The sequence below is a fragment of the Squalius cephalus genome (genome assembly GCF_949319135.1).
Source record: "Squalius cephalus genome assembly, chromosome: 19".
Classification (NCBI taxonomy): Eukaryota; Metazoa; Chordata; class Actinopteri; order Cypriniformes; family Leuciscidae; genus Squalius; species Squalius cephalus.
In genome coordinates this window covers 17066990-17089686 of record NC_137140.1, presented here as the reverse complement: position 1 = coordinate 17089686, position 22697 = coordinate 17066990, and the positions used below count along the sequence as shown (strand labels likewise).

At 39.1% G+C, this 22697-nt stretch overlaps 1 protein-coding gene across 2 annotated transcripts in view; it reads right to left on the bottom strand.

Annotated features, from left to right (window-relative positions):
- Positions 1 to 22697, bottom strand: part of svild (supervillin d) — a 181994-nt gene that overhangs the window by 50251 nt on the left and 109046 nt on the right. For both annotated transcript variants that reach the window (XM_079852048.1, XM_079852049.1), the window contains exons 5-8: positions 19534 to 19634; positions 14348 to 14489; positions 11938 to 12392; positions 11184 to 11319 (exon numbers count right to left, since the gene is read on the bottom strand). In XM_079852048.1, coding sequence (XP_079708174.1) covers positions 11184 to 11319; positions 11938 to 12392; positions 14348 to 14489; positions 19534 to 19634 — 834 coding nt within the window. The remainder of the gene's footprint in view (positions 1 to 11183; positions 11320 to 11937; positions 12393 to 14347; positions 14490 to 19533; positions 19635 to 22697) is intronic.

The following is a 22697-nucleotide window of genomic DNA, read 5'->3' as shown; positions in this document are numbered from 1 at the left end:
CTCCATCCTTAAGCATTAGACGATCCGCAAATCCGGCGTCGAACTGGGCTTTGTTTATAAAACAATCATCGTCGAAATGCAGGGAACAAACAAGAACACTTGCACAACTCCGTTGATGCTCTGGAAAAACAAACTCCATCCACTGGTCCCTTAACGCTGGGTTCTTTGGGAATCTGTGCAGCCGATGACTTCCCTAAAGCCGAGCACAGCGCTTTGATGGGCGTACTGCTTTCGCTCTCTCGCTCTGGTCTACGGGTGCGCGCGCGCCCTTCCAGGAGAAGTGCCCTTAGGACCTGTATAAGGAAATTCCGCCCCATCTGACGTCACACAGGCCCATACTCGAAAAAAACTTTCCGAAACTTGTGACAAACCGGAAGGAGTATTTTTGGCACAGAAATACTTCTTCAAACATACAATTTAATTTTTGAAACTTTGTCCATGTTTAGCATGGGAATCCAACTCTTTAACAGTGCAAAAAACTAAGTATGCATGAAATAGCATTTCACCCCCCCTTTAAATGGTGGCATTGCAAAAACATTACTATCAGCAGCTTGTCTAAATAACACATTGGTTTGCACGGGCTGGACAGTCGATTTGTCAAGACCCAAATGAGCCAAGCCATCTGCAAAACAGATAAAATATCATCTGGAGAAGATGGGTCTGCGCCCAATGAATGTACAGACCCACCACTCGAACCACCTGCAGCAGACAGGGTGGAGAAAACATCATGTGGGAGGGTGGGTTGCATGTCAGGTTCCACCAATTCTTCATCAAGAAAGTGTGAATTAGACACGCTCATGGAGAGAGCATCTAAATATATAGCATGTGGGGGTTGGAAATCACTCTCATCCACTGGTGTGTTCTGTTCTTAATATGTGTGGCCTGGGGGTTGGGGGTTGAAGAGACTGAAGAAGACGTTTCATCTCCGCCATTTCCGAAGAGAGAGTAGCCACAGTTTTCAAAAGCAAATGTTCCAAAGTTTCTGTCTGTGATAAAGATTTCTTCTTGCTCGGCGGAGGGCCAGCAGCAGCCGACATACAATGCTTTGAGGGCACTGAGGCTGTTGTGCGAGGCTAACTGAGGAGTTAGTATCTAACTCAACAAGGCGAAGTGACAATGGTAGCATATTACAATGCAGTCAGAGCTTCCTTCAGATGTTGAATCCCTAAACATGATGGGCATCGATCGTGTCCGTCGTCGGGTAGAAACGTATTTGGACAATTTGCAACTTGAAATGGAGATGAGAGAGCTATGATCTATGACTCAGTAAAACGGCAAAAATAAAATATTTAATAAATAAATAAATGTCCGATTACCTATGGCAGTTGTTTTCACAAGTAAAAAAATAAATAATATGCATATTTGGCATGCTGTCCAAGGGTATTGAGGGCTCCGAGCTTGGACTTTAGCCCAAACCCAGAGTTCTCCCCTGTATCCCCAACCGAGAGTGAGGAACAGGGTGACGGAGGGATGCAGAAAACTGTCGAGATAACAAGGTGATCGGCTCTCCGCTGTGTATATATACTGTACCTCCTTTTGAGCTGTGTTTATAAAACGTCATTTGAATTCTGCAATCTCTTGAGATCCAGACATGTTAGAGGTTGACAATTAGCTGAACATATGCTAGTTTAATTAATGACACTTAGCCTACATTTTAAAACCTTTATTTGAATATGGCAACATTTAATCTTTGTTTGAATATGGCAAAAAAAAAAAAAAAAACCTTTATTTGAATTCTACAATATTTCTGATTAAATCACTGACAGAGACCCCTTCCCTATCAGCCAATCACTGTGTGCATAGTTAGTAAAAGTGTTGACATCATCCATAGCAACAAGGTCAACTCCACCCTTACTCTTAGCTTAAGACTTCTCTTTATTCCTTAGCAAAAGTTGGTCTCAGCAGCTTTGTGAATAGGTTTTAAGAGAAAACTCTTAAGGCCGTGTGTCCACCAAAGCGTTTTTTCACGCGGCTGGCGTGTTTTTTCAATTGTTTTCAATGGGAGCGCCGCGTTTTTAAAACGCCATGAGCGTAAGGAGGCACTGAGCGTCTTTTTCACACTGAAGCGCTGAGCGTTCGGCGTTTTTTACAGGCCGCCGAGAGTTGAAGAATGTTCAACTTTTGGTAAAACGCAGCGCTCATCACTGTCACTTTTTACCCAACCGTCCAATCACAGTGGAGGAGGGGTGGGACTAATACCACACGGACCAACCGCGTCTGCCACATTCTGCTTGTACAACGTACGTCAACAGATGACAACAACAAGCATTATAACGGAACAAAATCATTTAAAACAAGAGCCAGAGAAAATACATTACATTGTATTGACATTTTAATATAGAATCAACACAGAAACAAAATATGTGTGAAATGAGATACTAGTAACACTTTCGCGGATATTCCGTATCATAACAATCAAAGTGTCTCAACTGAAAAAAACGCAACGCTGGCAAAACGCTCAAGCGCCCACAGCTAGGCGTTTTCAGCAGAGCGCCTAGCGTTTTCAGCTGGCTAAAAACGCTTTGGTGGACACACGGCCTAACTAAGAACTTTTACTGTCGTTTTGGAGAACTCTACGTGGTTTTGTGAATAATGGCCCCACGTGTCGTAAGATTTATAACGAGAAAACACACGTGAAAGTCAAATCTGCCTTCGGATAGAACTGTGTGGCAAACAATAACTTGCACAACAGCGAATATAAGTCTAATAATAAGTAAGATATAATGTATAATATATATAAAAGATAAATAGGTTTGCGATGAAACGCTACCTAAGCGCGGTTGAAACCAGCCACCGGATAGTACTGTGAAGCACAGGGTATCGCCGACACAACAATCAAATATAAAAGTTTCCACTCACATAGTAAAGAAAGGGAATCTGAGACATCATCCTGAAAAAAGTGTAGAGCGCGCTGTCACTGCTTGGGAGGGCGAATCCTTGCAACTCAGGTAAGCTGCAAGGGACAGTGCGAAACGATGACCTTTCATAGGCGAGAAAGCGAAAGAGGCTGGGCACCGAGCTGCTGTGGTTTATATTCTTGCGTCTCGGCCTGCATAATGACGTGACTTTGTTGTTATATTTTTCTCGACCTATCTAGCTGGCGCAGCAATTATCTACTAGTGCTTAGTACCGCCTCTGGCAGTCAGGACAAATGGAACAGAACACACATCTTTCCAAGGAATTTGCAGAGTCTGAAATGGCTGGATCCATTAAACAGAAAAATAGCCCAAAATGGTTTATTCGAATTAGCTGACATGATGTGGAGGGAATTTTAATTAGAGGGACCATCGTCTGCATGTGGATAAATTACACGAGACCACAGAGATTTTAAATATAGGGTTGAAGCGACTGAGGTGCAATATGAAGCTGCTCATCAACTAAAATATATTTAACTGCTTTCAAATGTCTTATTGACCTGGCTCACTTCACCTGAATGGTTTAGCTAATAATTCTAAGTTTTCCATTGTGAGGAAAAACAGAAAAAGACACCAAATATTAGATTACCTTGGACTTCACATCTGGAGGAATCCAACCATCAAAATAAACTAAATTAAACAGGAAATGAGAGAGAACATAGATTCGAACATTTTTCAAGCCAAATTCGAAACTTGTCACCCATACAAGCATCAAGGCTCAATGTGTGCACCAATAGCCAGGCCAATGCTCTGAAACACTTAAAATAAGCTGCATAAAATGACAAATCACAATTTAACCAAAATCAGATCCTCCAGAAAAAAAAACAAAAAAAACAGCACTACAAGGTGTCCAAATGAAATTATCGGTCATCATCCATCAGCCACTCTCGCATTATGAATCAGACACTTCATAAATGAGCCCCATATAGGGAGTAACTGTGACAGAGTCCTGGGCCCTCAGGACTGAACAGGATGGAGACCGAGTTATTAATCTGAAGGCTTGACGGCCCACACTGCTTACTGCCTCCCCACAGCTTGAGCATGTGGTCATCACAGGTGTTGCTTTCTATGTCCCTTGTTTCTTTCTATGTCCCTATTTCCCTTGTAAATCCCAGAATTTACTGTTCAGAGCCCTGTGGATAAATAATATCTGACATGTTCCTGGTCCCTTTAGAAGGAATTTGACCATACACAAATGTGTACACACTTATGCGCATACAAATGTGCCAAAAGCCGTAAAGCTTTTAAGCAAATCATTTCAGGGGAATTCCTGATGTGGTGGGGCAGGAGGAATAGGAATACTCTCCCCAAAGCCTCAATGGAAGACAGCTTTTTTCCAAGGAACCAAAGCTTAGTTACTGTATATCTAAAGAGAGATATTGACAATTAGCCTGACAAGCCAGACCCACATCAAGATGTTGGGTCTGGGAACACACCACTGGCAGGGCTCAATCCGAGGGGCAGGATAAACGGTTGTATTTCAAATTCCCTCTGCACGCAATAGGATAGTGCTACAACCAACCAGGGCGTTTTCCCACCAGTGGAGCTAGATTAAACTTTTGCCGTATCCGGTCAGCAAAACTCCAGCCACATCTTCCTTTTTTAAGAATAACTTCAGTGCCATTCTTTGTTCTTTTCTCAAAGAAAAGCTTAACTCCAAGTCTTCCAGAGTCACGGCCAAAGCCGATTCGAAAGACTGCTGTTCGCCAGCAGCAGCAGCCATCTTCTTTGTTTTCAAGTAGCAGGGAATTCATGCGTAACCGTCACAACTCTGCCATCATTATGTTAAGCCCGCCAACCGACTCTATACACGATGTGATTGGCCTGACTAGATTTAGGTTTTTCCAGCTCACAAGCCAATGGAGAGTTGCTAGACACTGGCTGCAAAATAAAATTTTCTGCCGCTAGGGTGCGTCTAGATTTGTAGGCTAATTGACAATCTCAGAGAGCTGCCAATTTAGTCTGGAACAATAGTTCTCTTAGGGCTGGGCGATAAAACGATGATGATGATTATTACAATATAATTTTCCTCGATAAAACGATAACGAGTTTGATAAATGCTAATGATAAATGCATTGATAAATGATCATGTTTATGCACCAAAAACGGAACAAAACATCGCTACTCATTTGAACCACGCCACAAGGACCATTTTTCTGTTTGGCTCAAATTGTTAAATGGCGCAAGCTAAGCTTACTACAGATGTGTTTACTCGCTGATTTTAACTCAAGCTACTACTACTGTCAACTGAAGCTACTGTCAAAATGTGCATTTCTAAGAGACAAAACATTATTAATAAAATAAAATAACAAAACTATAATTAATATTGCAGCCTGCAACTGCAAACTTTGCCAAAGCCATTTTAATAATGAGGACTCATGAAATATTACGTTGTAATTCCAGTCAAATACCCATGTCATTATACACATTTGTGTCCTCAGATCATATAAACAAGCATACACACACAAGCATACATACATACACACACTTAGAAAAGATTAATACACTGCAAAAAATAATATTCTTAAGCCTTTTTGCATTGTTTTCCATCTATCCTTGAAACAAGATACATTTGATCAGATATCAACTTGTTTTCAGGTGCATCTTGAATTTAACCATATTTTGTGAGAATATAACAAGTGAGAAACAATCTGCCAGTGCCACAAGACATGATTTTTTGCAGTGTAACAGCAAGAATAAAGATTGAGACATAAAGACAACAAAATATCCATAACGCATCAAAAAAGACCACAAAACACAAGCTTAAGAACTCACCTGGGAGTGGAGCACTACAAACTATGCAGAGGCAAATAGGGAAAGCTGAGGTGACAGAGCAGGTGCCTGAGGTGAAGAAGGAATGACACAGATGATAAAGACAGAAGTCAAAAGGTAATTCTGAATACAGCTGGGTGAATCTCACAAAAGAAATATCTAGGTCCTAATTCACATAGAAAAATATAATATTGTGTACAATAATATAATATATATTTTGACAATCAAGTAATATGATATTTTTCCCACATTGCAGTAGCCTATAAAAGGGCTAATTTATTTTTTTTATTGCCCAATACCCTTAACACAAGTATACAATACAAGCATATCAATGGCTTCAAGTGCAGTAAGCAATTTCTGAGAAACACTGTTCATATTTGAAATTGACACCCAAAGAAACACACCCCTACCAAAAAGAGACACACCCCTCTCTTCATTGCTCCACCCCCAAAATAATGAATATGCTTTGCGACACAGGCAACGGCTAACAGCTAGTGCATCAGACAGCTTGTGTAAATATGGATAAATCAGCTGTGATTCAACAACAACAGCATCTCGGTTCTGTGAAATAGCTAAATCAATGATATTCACGTACGGAGCAGGCCTTCCTGCTATCTAACGTCTCTCCAGCGCTGCAAAGCTTTTATTAATGCAGATCGTAGCTCTTGCCTGATAGTAATCCTTATTTTTCCAATTTTATTCCTCTGACCTTTTCCTCTTTTCTAATATCTCAGCCATCTCTTTTTCTACAGTCTTTCAACAAATGGCTCACTAGCTCACTCTCTCTCCTCCCCTATCATGAGCATATACGCCCCCATATTGCTGACTGGCTACTGGAATGTTATGGTGCTTGTCTGATCGGTCCGATCCACTTTTTTTTCTTTCTCTTATTTACACAGCCAGGACTATGTACAAATACAAGATTTTTTTAGACATCTAGTAAATATGCGCTAAATTGTTTGTTAGAGTGTTAATTTCAATTTTCAACAGCGTTTTTCTTAAAGCGCTTACTGCACCTTTTTGAGCTAAAGCCCTGAGAGACGTTGTTTTGTGAATCGCTGTCATGACGACAGCACAGAGTTTTTTTATGAATGGGAGCGGCTGACGCGCATAATTCATATTAAAGGTATCGACTCATTTTTTCATTTCATAACTCCTGTCTGACACAAATTAAGACATAACTGTCACTATGAGTTTCTCAGAATACAATAGTGGTCAAATACTGAAACTTGAGTCTTATATCTTTTTAATGATGTATAGTTTGTCAAGGTATAACATTAAATCTGATAGTAACTGAACTAAATAAAATAAAATAAAACGCTTCAGTGCGCGGGCGCACTGGCAACGGTTAACAGGTTAAAACTAATTTTTTATTCTTTTGAATCTGGGGTTAAATATGACATTTCTTGACAGTTTTTGTGAGATTCACCTGTTAGGAAGGTAAATCAGGGCACAGGAAAAGACAAAAAAAAATCAAAAAAAAAAAATCAGAAAAGGCAATTGTGAAGGCTCCATCTTCTCAAATCCAAACACATCGCAAACAACTCAACATTCAAATAACTACCTAAAGCCAAAAGCTCACCAAAAAAAAAAAAAAAAAAAAAAATGTTCCAGAGGTCCAGAGGAAAGATTAGATGTTTTGACTGGATGTCAGATTCATGACTGAAGAGGTGCAAAGCTAGGAGCCCCTCCAGGGGGATTGAACAGAGAAAGAGAAATTTAAAGAGTGTGAAAAAGAAAGAGACTAGGCTGAGGTCATTGTTACAGTTCCCAAGCAGGTTTTCCATAAAATTGAATTGCCATAAAAAAAGGTTTTCCTTCAACTCTGTTTTAGCTGAGCTCACACTTTTCAAACAGCCTCCAGTGAGCACTCACAAAGTGTGAGTCAGAACAAATAAAAGAAAGATGAGAAGACAAAGAGAGAAACTGACTTATACTTGGGATGATGAAATCTCTGGACTTCAGGAAGATTTTCTCTGTAATTAGATTTATCTGAAAAGGAGCAACATGATAATCCTGAGGAGGCGATCCTCATCATCTGCTGAGACATCTGACAAAGCGAGTAAATTATTTAGTCATATTGACTGTGTCCAGCAATGCTCAGTGGGAGACCGAAGCTTTCGACACTGAGCTCATTTCATGTAAAAGGAATTATTGGTCAAATCACAAGTGAAGCTGAACCAAATGAGGATGTCTGCTTGGTACAGGTTTGCTATAAGCCAGAGTTATCATGGTCAGTGTCTAAGAGCGACCTGGCTAACCAGAAGCATCTGTAACTGGGTGCATTTAACGGTAATGTGCACCCCTGACAACAGAATTGCATTGTTTTCATTTCTTTCTTTTCAGAGCCAAAAAGAGTGGCAACATTGCTCATTTTTCTTTTGCACAGATCTGTAGCAGATCTCATCTTCTCACAATCACAGAGATGTTTGTTCTGCATTCAGGCATTTTTCTGGTCACATTACACAATTCTGAGTTTATTTTATAACTGTATCATAGCGACTTCTCAATCTGTATGTTATTGGATCTCAGATCTACATTCTGTAGTCAAACCGTATTAGTGAAATCATTTTTACAAGCTTTTAATTTAGCTATGACTGTCACATAACAGTGATATAGCCAGAATATGCCCAATATAAACTTCATAAGGTATAATGTACAGTCATCATTTCTAAATAAACCCTGATAGAGTGATCAGGACTTGGAGGGGACTAGACGACTCATGAAAGGGGTTTACTTTTACAGTATTCACAGACTGACTGTGTTATTACCAAACTAACCTGCCAAATAAGTAAATAAATGGATATCAAATATTGATTGAAATTGAAGTTGAAATTATTTGATCAAGTGAGAAGAAAGAGTGAACTGAATGCTATTAAAAAAAAATGGACCAGCACAAAGCAGGGTCAACAATCAAATACACAGATTAGCAGTCAAACAAACATTTGACAGACAAAAATAGCCATTTTATAAAACCAAGGAAAAAGTCAGGTTAGTCTCAACCTTCCTGAAAAAGAGTCAGTCAGACAGCAAGTTCCACAGAGACAGTGTGAGACCCAGACCAAAGGATAATCCACTGTGGATGAAAAAAGATTATCCACTGAAATTTGGCATAGAGTATGTCTTTCCACCATTTTGATTAATGGGAGCAGGGTGAGATTGGAAAGATTGAATTACAGATGTTCTTTTCAAGATGGGACTGGATTTGGTGTTAAGTCATTCTTATCTAGGACATATTAAGACTGGGTTCAGACTACACTAGTTTTTAAATACTACCTGATTTTGAAATCTGGTTGTAGCATACACATAAGGAGAATATTTACAGATTTCCCTCTCTCAAATCTCAAACCTGCACACACTACAATATATTAAGATTATCATGCCAGAGGGAGCACCTCACGTGATTTCATGCAGAAGCGGATGTAAACAAAATGAATATAGTCTGTTTGTCAGTGAGAACTGGAGGTGAGATTTTGCCAATTTTAATATCTGTTAACAGCAGTATGCTAGCTAATGTCAGCCTTAAGGGCCAAAATGTTTACCGTTGCTTGGCAACACCCTCAGCATGTTAGCCTATAGCGCTAGCAGCTTTCTACACTCAGCCCGGTCAGCCGGTAAGTTCAAAACAGAGGTGATTTCTCCTCAGCTCTTCTCTTTGCCCATACGATTGTGGTACGTTTTCTAAGACATTGTGTTGTTGACAGGTAGGGAACGTCATGTTTTTGCCGTTTCAAATGTTTCTCTCATTCACCTCTTATTGGCTATTGTGAAAGTACTAACATAATCATAGTCATAACCACCCTGATTTAAAATCCTAAATATCAAACATGTTTTATATCACTGGGGGAGCCCGATGTGTCCTAACACAGATTCGGAGGTTTAAAATTAAATCTGACAACGCCTCATTACCAGATAATCTGTGCTGAACATCGGAAACGAACAAGGTCCGGAACAAGATTTTTTCTCAGATTGTCGGGAGGGGTAAATCGGGGAAAAATTGGCCTAAAACTCCTGGGGCCGGTTGCACCAGCTGTGCATTAGTTACATCTTAGCCTAGTTGTGATGTAAAGTATTCTAAGTTACAACTTACGCATTACTAAATATTTTTGCGTTGCGCCATTCAATTTAGTTTAAACATTAACTAAATATTTACAGAAGCCTTCGACCAGGAGTAATGATTGGAATAAAACAGCAGATTGTTTGATTTGCAATAATCTCATGTTTTAGCCACCTGACAGACTTCAACACTTCAGACATATATGATGATGTTGACATTTACACTCGTTTACATTTTAAGAGAGAGAACTTTATGTGAATAAATGACTTGTCTTGAGGCTCTTCAACATGAACCGGATGTAAACAGAGTGTGCATTGCTCTGTGTTGTAGGCTACATGGCAAATAAAATCAATCATAATAAATAAATGTCCAGTAGCAAAAAGTATTTGAGTAAATATAGTTAGTTACTCTACGTCTGTATCTTTATGGCTACTTTGTACTTACAGTGTAAAAGTTGCTAATATCTTATAATAATCTAATAATCTATACTCAATTTGACTACATTTTGAACAAGTACGCTTCTTTACTCAAATAAATTTGAAATGAATAATGCAATTACAACATTACATTTTGCATGGCACCTAACTTTTTCTGCAGCAGTTTATTTGTGTTTCAAAACAAGCGTTATCGGCATCAACAGGGCATTGAAGGTACTATATCTTGTGTGATTATGTGACTACCCTGTAGTCTGAGCCCGGCTTAAGTCTTGTTTAGTTTATTTCTTAGTTTAGTTTAGTTTATTAGTTTATAAAAAAAAAAAAAAAAAATACACATACAAAAATCTAAATAAAAGTAGTCTATGATGTGTGCCATTTGGGATAGGGCCTGTGTGAGCAATGGAAGCTGGCACAATTTTATCATAAAAATTGCTTAAATATCAGATTGTTTTTCTCCAAAACTAAATGGAAATGGCAATTGTTATTGCCATTATATTCAATTTATCAAAGTAAATTATTTTTGCATGAACAATACCTTTTAAAGAAATAGGGGAAACACACTTCTCCATATTAATTTGTGGGTTTAAATGTTTGTACTGAGAATGCATGTAACTAGAGAGACTGATGCATATCAAATTTCAGGAATTGGTAAAACTGAGTAGAAATCCTCCTTCTGTGCTCACACCCCTTCTCAGCAGGACATCCAAGCTGAGGAACTTGCTGACTCAGCACTGGAAACAACCTCTTCCTGCCCCACCCCTCCCAGTGGATTCACCATCCCACAAACAGCTCCTCACATCAGGGGATCTGCAGTCTATTGTTTTATGCTGTCTCCACCCTATAGCCAACCAACACGGACACTTCATTAACCCCAAACTGCACACAACAACAAAAGTGTTGTGTACTGTGAAAAGTTTTATGAGAGTTTTAGGTTAATTCAGCCCATTTCTCTCTGCTACTGACAGGAAAAAGTGGCTGCTGTTTTAAAGAGTGTGTGGATACCTTCTTCTTCCAGGCATTTTCACTCTCCTGCAGCTGGGAGTAACGGTCAGCCAGGGAAGCCTGGGCGACATCGGTTTGCTTATTCTTCTTAAGCTTGCCCCAGCAATCGTCTTCACCGCTCTTAAACTCTGCCAGCCTGCCAAATGTAGAGGGAACGTATTATAGAAACAGACATAGAAAGTGAACTTTCCACTTAAGCAGCTTCTGTGTTTAGACTGTGTCAGCAGTATAACAAACATCCCATCAATAGACTTTCGTGGGACTTTTGTTTGGACTTTTCATTCAAAGCTGGGTAAAAGGTAAAAACTGAAGTTAGAAGTGCATGATATTTTTAATCAATATTCATACTTTTCTACCTGTAAAATCTCCGTAACAATATTTTTTTTTTATGCATAGCACTTTAAACTATTCAGACAAACATGAAAATGAAGGAAATTTTTTTTTTTTTTTTTTTAAATAAGTAAAATTGCAACCACAAAACAGCAGTGAATAAATATAATAAAATAATAATGTCAATACATATTATTATCATTTTTAAACAAACTTTTAAACAAATAATCAGCAATCAATCATGACAGTTTTATTAATGCATCTGGCAGATTATTTTTTCCAAAGCAACTTCCGTTGCATACATATTAACAGTTCATGCATTCCCCAAGAATCTAACCTATGACCTTTGCATTGCTGGAGCCATGCTCTACTGTTTGAGTTACATGAATGCTTTTAAGCATTAAAACTCCCTTTCCCATCATACCTCTCTTTGAGGGAGGAGCTCATGCTCCCGTCCAGGCTGCTGTCTAGCTCCTCCCCTTCTTCAGATTGGGAGATAGACGGGGTTTTGTCCACAGAATCTGGGGAAGGAGTGCGAGAAGTCTCTCTCGAGGTGCTTTCCTCTCTCTGCAGCATCCTCTCGTCTCCATCCTCCTCTTCCTCCTTGGCCTTCTTTCCATCAAGAACAGTCAGCTCCTTGCAGGTTTTGATGGCAGGAGTTGTGATACACTCCAGCTCGGCGTGTTCGGAGTCCAGACTGGTTGAGCGGCTCTTCTTCAGGATGCCTTTTATGTTGCGCTGACCTGAGTCCTGTCTCTGTAGTACTGGCATGGCAGCTTTTGGTTCTTCATCCACCTTAAGAGCTCCAGAAGAAGCAATCAGTTCTTCTGTGCCCACAGAACACTGCCTCTCTCTCACTTTCTGCTCATTCTGTTTAGCCTAGAAGACACAATGCAACAAAAACAAAAAAAGAGGGGATCTTATTTTAACCCCTTTGGTGCAAATTTTGGTAGGTGGTTTGTTGTAGATGCTTTTTGTTTCTTAAAGACTGATGATATTTTTGTCTCATGACTAGTGAGTATGAGCGTTAAAATATAATTTTTTTTGCTATTAAACAGCATTAGGGCCCTATCATACACCCTGCGCAATGCGGCGCCAGGCGAAACTCAAGTGTTTTTTGCAAGTAAGTTTCAGCCCAATGCAGTTATCATTTTCACGTCCTGTGCCACATTGTTTAAGTAGCAAATACATTTCTGCCCATTTGTGCGCCCATGAGCATGCTGATCTGAAAACGAGGTGTGTTCAGGCGCATTGTTGATGCATTGCTATTTTGAGGCAACTGAAATAGACTGCGCCATTGACCAATAAAAACCTGGTCTAAAGTCAATGGCGCAATTTAAAAAAATATATATATATTTAAAGGGCGCATTAGTAATATGCACCTATAGGCGGGTGCAAAACGCGCGTACACTGCTTATTTACGCAGTGCAGCAGCACACAAACATGACAAATATTAAAAATAAAAGGATTACAATGTAAAAGATTATTATTGTGTACATAAGATATGGTGGAATCCAGCTTGTCCTGTAAATGGTCTCCTCGCACACAAGCAGATCCGTTTGCTCTCTGGATAAGCTGAACGTCTTTCTGCTTGCAAATTCGGCCATGTAAATAACAGTGGCGCCATGGCGCGAGCGCAATTGGCTTTTAAAGGAAATGGGAGATGAGACTCTTATTGGTTTATTGCACATTACACCCAAAACACCCATTACTCATACAAGAGAATAGGGACAACCCTTTTAGACCATGCGCCAGGCACGCCGACCATTTTTCCCGTCATTAAACTAGCAAAAGTGGATTCGGACACGCCCAAAGTGCACTTGCACTTTAGACCATGCGCTTAGATCATTAAAATAGGGTCCTTAGAGTTAAGTTCAAGTAATTTTCATGAAATAATTGTTTCAAAACAGGTAAGTTGTAACTTTGATGCAATGATTTGCAACTCAAAAATGTTTTTTTTTTTATGTATTGAAATGTATGTTTGGCTATGGAGAGAGATCACAGCTTATGAAAGATCTTGCCAGCAAATAAAAGAAAATTGAAACAACACTGTGTCTGTGGCTCTCATTTTGGGCTAAAACAAGCGCTGACCCTTCCATTCTTCCTCAAAATAGGCACCCAAACTCTCTTTCTCTCCCAAAAAGGAGAAAGAAGGATATAAAGAGGGGCAAAAGAAAAACAGTGAGAGTGAAGGAGTGAAAAACATGGTTGGTGGTCTGTTTAACAGCAGCACAACCACACACCCCTCAGGGAGGAACACAGAAACACAGTGACCCAGAGAGAAAGAGAGAGAGAGAGACAGAGATAGAAAGAGAGAAAGAGAGAGAAAGAGAACAACAGGTGGGTTGAGTCTCATGATGTCCGGAGCCACTACTGATCACATGTGTACAATACAGGAAGATGAGGAGAAGTCATAGAAGCACATAGCTGTTGTAATTTTAATTATTACTCAAACAAATCAAGAGAAAAATCAACTCATATGCATGGTTTATGTGGGTTTATGTGAGCAGAGTGCACACATGCACATGGTTGCAAGGTTGGGAAGATTAAGTAAAACATTGGTAAGAAAATGTATCCACTTAATAGAAAAGCTCTGATTGGGTGATTTAAAATGTGATTAATAGTGCAGCCCTAATTTTAAGGAATCTGCTGATGCTTTACTATGATAGCAAACAACATTAACACACAATGCTGATTAACAAAGCTCTTCTAGAGAAACCAAATTGAAACCAAACCAAACTTTTTTTTTTACTGATTATCTAGAAAATATTCATTGTGGATACGATAAATTATGAAATTCTCTTCAATTTGGGGGATGCAGCATGACTGCTTACCATTTCTTCCCTCACATTCTCATTTTCCTTGTTTCTCGCATCCTGCTCTCCTGCAGTGAAAGGTTGAAAGTGGGAGATCTCATCCTGTCTGAAATGTATTCTTTCTCCAGAACTTTTCGCACCCTCACCTGAGGAGGAATGACTGCAGAGAGAAGATATATTTGGTAGGGATCTCATTTCATAATCAAATTTATTATTGTATATATCATTTTATTACTTGTTCATTCAAAAAGCTGAGTATGTGTGATTAGTGGAGATTAGCGGATGCTATGTGTCAAATAAATAAATGAAAACAGATGCTCTGACATATAATGTTGTATGAGGAATCAGACTGCTTTCCATAAAGTTAATCATTGTGACTGTTTACACATATTAAGGGGTGAGTCATAGAGATGTCTGCCGCCAAACACTGAAAGCAAAAGAGCATTCGGTCCAAATTCCACAGATTCAACACTCAACTCAAACATATACACAAACAGAACATATAATCTACACTATTAGCTCACAATAGCTGACAAGAAAACACACAACTAATATTGATAACACGCACACCTAAAACCACACACATGCAATCAACCTCATGTTTTACAACAGTGATATTTGATATTAGTTTATCCTTAAATCTGACCAGCAAATCAAATGTCAATTTTTGCACACACACACACACACACACACACAAACACACGCGTATGTATCGACGTCAGGGCCATCAGTTAGAAAGATCGCTCTAATTGGCTATTTAATTTTGCAAACGATAATGAGAATAAAATGTGCATAAGAAAAAAAGGAAAAGTAATGAAAGCAAGTAAAGAAGTCAAGAGGGCACAGACAGAAGGTTGTTCTAATTTTACATCATCTTACCTGAGCATTGCAATACACTAATATTTTCATTATCATCGTGAGCCGCCTGAAATGAAGAAAATGATCAGCATGATTGATAGTTAAAATGTTAAGCCAGCACTGCTTTGTCTATGGTTTGTATATCTGCAGTGCTAGTTTCCCTTTTTGATGCAAAGCACACTCTGGAAACTTTAATTTTACATTATCAGTATTAACGATAGTTTTGAAAAGTTGCTATGGTCTACTGTTTGATCACAAATTGTGCACATTGTTTTATTTTAATTTAATAGGCTTAATTAATTTAATTTAATTGTTAGTTGAATTTTCATGAATTTGTACCCCTTTATGGCTTAAATTCATGGTTGTAAAAACACTATTTATTTTAATTTTTTTTTACATGGTCTCCGATTGAGATAAATAATTTGAGTTTGAGACCACTGTTTAGTCAAAGCTATCTGTGTGAATTCAAAACCTTTGACCCAGGACTGTCAAACTACACCGAGAAGATAAAAACAGACTGTTAAGATCTAAAAGTGAAGCTCACAGCAAACTGTGGGCCAATGAACCAAAAACATCTACAACACACACACACACACACACACACACACACACACACTGAAAAGCTATGCAACCCAAAAAGTGCATAGGACCTGGATATTGTAGATGTACACCACATCAGACTCCACACACACAATCTTTCAGACCCCTGCTGCGAGAATGGAGCCAGATGAGATGGGATCCAGTGTGTTGAGTCACCAAGTGTTGAGTCTAAAGTTCCGACAAAAAGTCACTTTTATTGCAGACCTCTGTCTTTTGTACAGTAACACTCTATCAAATCCCTAAAACTAGCCTTTAGAACAGCAGCTTTGGTGAAATATCCATCCCAGAAGCCCTTGACTTGTAATTGCATGAGACATTCATACAGTCCAGACTGGGACCAAGAAAGTCGTTAATATGGAGTGCTTGGTCATGAAGCAGCCATCGAGTGAAGGGTAGCAGTGATCTGTTCTTTAGTTTAAAAAGAAGACCTTCAATCTTTAATATATCAGCCTCACTATGTCTAGAAACATGCAAGTGTGTCAACCACACAAACACAAATAATAACCTCAGACACGTCACGATTGAGCTACTGGTTTACCTTCTGGAAAGCTTATCATTAAGTTATGAAGACAGACATACACTGAAAATAAACACACACAGACACACACACACACACACAGTATTTATTTGATACAGTGGCTAAATTAAAAATAATTAAAGCTTCTACTTCTGAAGTTTCCAAAGAGCATAGCAGTAATGACTGCTTTATGAATGACTGTATGAACTTCTTTACTTACAAGATTGATAATATTAGAGAGAAAATTATAACTATGCAACCGTCTACTACAGTATTGCATCAGGCAGTGCATTGTAGTGTCCCTGAGGAAAAATTCCAATCATTCGTTGCAATAGGAGAGGAATAATTGTCTAAACTCGCAGTTGTATTTTAGACCCTATACCGACTAAGCTACTGAAAGAAATGCTTTCAGAGGTCATAGATCCTCTTCTTAATATCATTAATTCATCTTTGTCACTAGGATATGTACCGAAAACTTAAGCTGGCTATTATTAAACCCCTTATTTAAAAAGAAAACGCAACTTGATCCTAAAGAATTAGTCTATTACAGGCCAATCTCTAATCTACCCTTTTGTCAAAGATACTACAAAAGGCAGTATCCCTACAACTATGTTCCTTTTTAGAAAGAAATGGAATCTGCAAGGATTTCCAGTCAGGATTTAGACCGTACCACAGTACTGAGACTGCTCTCATTAGAGTTACAAATGATTTGCTCTTATCATCCGATCGTGGTTGTATTTCTATATTAGTGCTACTCGATCTTAGTGCTGCATTTGATACCACTGACCACAACATTCTTTTAAATAGACTAGAAAATTATGTTGGCATTAATGGAATTGCATTAGCATGGTTTAAATCACACTTATCTGATCATTATCAGTTTGTAGCAGTAAATGAAGAGATGTCTTATCAATCAGAACTTCAGTATGGAGTACCACAAGGCTCAGTACTAGGACCATTGCTGTTCACCCTGTACATGCTACCCTTGGGAGATATCATTAGGAAGCATGGGCTTAGTTTTCACCGTTATGCCGATGATACTCAGCTCTATATCTCTTCGCGCCCAGAAGAAACTTGCCAATTCAAGAAATGAACGGAATGCATAGCTGACATAAAAATTACCATGACTAGTAATTTCATATTACTTAATTCTGAAAAAAAACAACAACAGTTTTTAATAACTGAACAAAAAAATCTTTGCACGTACAAACCTAGAATACTGTCTAACAATTGATGGCTGCTCTGTCAAGTCTTCGTCGACGGTTAGGAATCTGGCTGTGCTCTTTGATACCAATCTTTCATTTGAAAGCCACGTATCTAGCATCTGTAAAACTGCATTCTTCCATCTTAAAAATATATCTAAATTACGACATATGCTTTCAATGAAAAATGCGGAACAATTAGTTCATGCGTTCATGACCTCAAGGCTAGATTATTGTAATGCTCTTATGGGTGGTTGCCCTGCACGCATAATAAACAAACTACAGCTGGTCCAAAACGCAAAAGCTAGAGTTCTTACTAGAATCAGGAAGTATGACCATATTAGCCCAGTTCTGTCAAGACTGCATTGACTCCCTATTAAACATCGTATAAATTTTAAAATATTGCTGATTACTTACAAAGCACTAAATGGTTTAGCTACCCAGTACTTGAGTGAGCTCTTAACGCATTATAGGCCTTCACGTCTATTGTGATCTCAAAAATCTGTCCAGTTAATACCTAGAATATCAAAATCGACTGCTGGCGGTAGATCATTTTCCCATTTATCACCTAAACTCTGGAACAGTCTCCCTAACATTGTCCGGGAAGCAGACACACTCAGTCTAAATCTAGACTAAAAACACATCTCTTTAACCTGGCATACACATAGAAAATTATACATTCATATTATTCAAATCAGTTAAATGATTATTAGGTTGCATAAATTAGGTCAGCCGGAACTGGGAACACTTCCTATAACACCCGATGTACTCGTTACATCATAAGAAGAATGGCATCTTGCTTATTCCGAGGTTTACTGTAATCAGCTGGATCCGGGCTGTATCCAGATCAGATGAAGGACATGGGCCTAGACACGACCACAACGCATCCCTGAAGTGTCAGCAGAGGTTGTGTCAACTAGACTCTCCCCTGTGAAGGCCTCATCGACACGACAGCCATCAGCACTGATCCTCAACAAACCCGTCCCCATACCGGTGTGATGAATCTGATCTTCAACCAGATGGAACTGGATAATAATTCTGATTGTTCCAATCCAATCGGACTTCTGGCCTATAATGCTGCCTGAATCATAATCATACACTGTTGGCTCATTGGCCAGAGGAGAACTGGCCCCCCAACTGAGGCTGGTTTCTCCCAAGGTGTTTTTCTCCATTCTGCCACCTGATGGAGTTTTGGTTCTTTGCCACTGTCCCTTTTTTCGCCTTTGTCGCCTTTTTTCACCTTTGTTGCCATTGGCTTTTGGCTTGCTTAGTTGGGGACATTAAATTTAACATTTTATTTAATATTCAACAATAATATTGATCTGCCTGCATTGACACCATTATATGAGAACTGAACTGAGCTGGATGATGACATCACAGTTTTGTCCAGAGCAGCTATATGTATAAATTAACTAAATTAATAACTTTTTTACAACAAAAATGAAACATCACTGAACTTACTTAAGATGGACTGTGATGCTGTTTTCTTCTGGAAATAAACTTTATTGCATTATTTTTCTGTTATCTCTGTAAAGCTGCTTTGAAACAATCTGTATTGTAAAAAGCGCTATATTATTAAATATGACTTGACACACACACACAGAGAGAGAGAGAGAGAGAGAGAGAGAGAGAGAGAGAGAGAGAGAGAGAGAGAGAGAGAGAGAGAGAGAGAGAGAGAGAGAGAGAGAGAGAGAGAGAGAGAGAGATGCTTATCTGACAGACAGGCATTTTGCATTCATCTGCTATGACTCACTGCCTTCCTGGCAGGACAAAGATCAACACTAAACCAGCACAGAGGATTACAAACTTCCAAAACTAACCTTGTGTGAATCGACACAGAGGGACTGTATGCAAATGAAAGGGATAGTTCAGCCAAAAATTATCATTTACATACCCACAGGTCATTCCAAACCTGTATGCATTTATTTCTTACATGGAACACAATAGAACATATTTTGAAGACCCCAGTGTGTTCAGTGTGTATGCTGAACTAACCCTTTAACTTGAACTAGTTAACAAAATATTACCTGGTGGAAACTTTCCTCCTCTCACTGATATGCTCTACATTGTAGGTAGTGTCATCTGCTTGGTTCTTTGGGGTGGCAGAGATGTCTGTCTTCTCCAGCCCCTGTTGGCCAAAGGAAAACAAAATTACAGTAAACATACAAGAACAACAGGAATACAGGAACTTCAAATCTGAAAGAAAGGAACCATGTGTACTTTCCACATCAAACTAATCCTCCAGGGATGGTCCAATCAGAATCTCACAATTAGCCATTCAGAGCCAGGCGGTTTTGTGTGTGTGTGTTTATTTTTTTTATTTTTTTTTCTCACAAAGCCTAGGCAGAGCCAGAGGGGCTGCAGGGACCTACAGGCACGCACACACACACAAGCTGGGAAAAGCTGTTGTCTTAAGATTGAATGAGGCCTGTGGGAGAAAGGGGCTTGTGGGAGGACGTAGAGGTCAGAGTAGTTTTGACTGCTCTCAATTCAATGTGGAAACTTAGGCGATACTCATTTAATAAATATTAAAATAAATGTTTTGAGTTAAATACAAGTTAAGCTCAGTCAAAAGTACCTGTGGCTGTGCTTTTCACAGAAAAAAAATTGTGCCTTGCACCTTGTGTTTACACTTACAATGAAAGTCTATAGGGCAGGATTTCTATTTGTCAATGTAACCCTAACCAATTAAAATGTTTAGCCATATTCCGGACATTATTCAAAAGGAATTGCAAATTGCATCTGCAATTATGTTTTCAAATTGTGGACGCATAAAATGTGACATAATCCAAACGTAAATGCAAATCGCGCATTACCGTTTGCATTTTCGTTTAAGCGAACGCACAGTGACTGCCAAATTTAAAATGGAAATGCAAAGTCCGTTTGCAACTGTGTTTCCCATATCTTACGAGTCTTGACCCTGTCATATTTAAATAGCATTTTTCACTTTCTCAGCGTCGCGTATGTAGCCAGCCAAAACTCAAATGAAATAGCAATTCCCTTAGTATTTCCATTTCCGATGCCTTACACGGAAACCTGTCAATCAGCGTCAAGGGTGGGATTATGCTATGGGGCGTGTTCGTGTTGGGACGTGACGTCACTCACAGTCGACGGTCAAGAGGTGATGCCCTGGACAGACAGATGCCGATTTATTTTAAACAATGGAGGTAGTTGGTGAAATTGTGGAGGACCTTATGATGCTCGCGCAGCAAGTTGATGACAGTACATCCTCTACAGATGTCCTCTTACTCAGAAGCCATTTCGTTTTGGGTAAGTTAAATGTTTTCGTGGCCTTGACCAACAGTAACATCAGTAATCAGTAAAGCCCACAAACCTATAGCGTGAATGGGCAGGGCTACCCCTCTATATAATGCAGGCATTCTGCCATAGGAACTCAGCTCAATTCGACTGAAAGTTATGCAGAGCCCGTACCTGTTTTTAGTAACCGAGTATGTTCACCATCGAATAATTCGATGACAAACATCTTCTCCTCGCTAGACTCTTTGTGCAGATGTGCAGCTTTTAAGGAATTTAAAGTTGGTCATGTATCGAACTATGAAGGTATGATTATTACATCTGATGAGGTCAAGTACGCAATTGAGAAACTGGCTGAGAATAAAGCATGTGGTCCAGATCGAATAACAGCTGAACATTTGAAGCACGCTAGTTCAAGGATCACAGTGTTACTTGCTTTGTGTTTTACAGGATTTTTAATCCATGGTGTGTTACCTGATTCCATGCTAACAGTTTTACTAGTGCCAGTAATTAAAGATAAAACAGGTAAAATAACTGGGACAGAAAACTATAGGCCAATTGCATTGGCAAGTGTGATTTCTAAAGTATTTGAGCGAATCCTCATGGATAGGCTCAAAGAGTATTTAACAACTACGGATAATCAGTTTGGCTTCAAAAGTAAGCATGACACTGATCTATGCATATATTCATTAAAAGAAGTAGTTAGTAAGTATAATGTACATAATTCCACAGTCTTTGTGTGTTTTTTAGATGCATCTAAGGCGCTTGATCGAATTAATCATACTAAGTTATACAATTGCAAGAAAGAGGGATTTCCCCATATTTGATAAGAATTTTACATTTTTGGTATATACATCAAACCTTAAAAGTTCAATGGGGTAAGAACGTATCGGAACCGTTTTATATGACGAATGGGGTTCGGCAAGGGGGGATATTGTCACCTCTTCTTTTTAACCTGTACATGGATGGACTTTCTGTAGAGTTAAATAATTGCAAGACTGGATGTGTAATAGGTGATAGTCTCATTAACCATTTGATGTATGCTGATGATTTAGTTATTATGTCTCCTTATAGTGCAGGATTACAACAGCTGCTTCGGGTATGTTCAAGTTATGGTGTGCAGCATGATATTAAATTTAATGTTAAAAAGAGTGTGGTCATGATTGTTAAAACAAAGAGGACCTTAAGCAAAATTGTCCTTCTTTTTATATAGATGACCAAGTTTTAAATGTGGTAAATAAAGTAAAATACTTGGGTCACATCATTAGAAATGATTTAAATGATGATGATGATGTGCAGCGCCAGTGCTGTAAGTTGTATGGGCAAGCTAATATGCTGGCTCGTAAATTTTATATGTGTACAGATGATGTTAAAATAGCTCTATTTAGGGCATACTGTACTTCTCTTTATACAGCCCACTTGTGGTGTAGGTATGCTAAAGCTAAAATGAAAAAGCTCCAGGTGAGCTCCAGGGCCCTGATGTTTTAATTGGGTATGATGGTGTCTGATGAACAGTAAGGAAACATGGTTGTCTTTTGGGAGAATCACAGGGTTCTTTTGCTCAATCTCTACGTCTGCGTTTTTCAGACGGCCACCAATGCAGATGAGGTCATTCTGCAAGATAGGGTTGAGACGACGTAGACAGCTGTTTAGAGGAATTGGCTGGTCTCTTTCTAGAGCTTCAAATTCCTTTCCAAATGCTTTCCTCTGAACAGCTCTAATGATGACTTCTCTGGCTTGGGAAAGCTCATCCGGAGAGCGAGGCAGCTCACATGTATGCCATCTCCTACACTTGTCCATGATGTTAGAGGACTTGAAAGATCTTGAAATGTGAATTAAGAGTGCCACAGCTCACTGGAGTGTGTCAAAGGTGGAGAACCTCTCAAAACGCTCTATGCTGAGACCTTTCTCGTGTAGCTGGGTGGCATAACTCTTC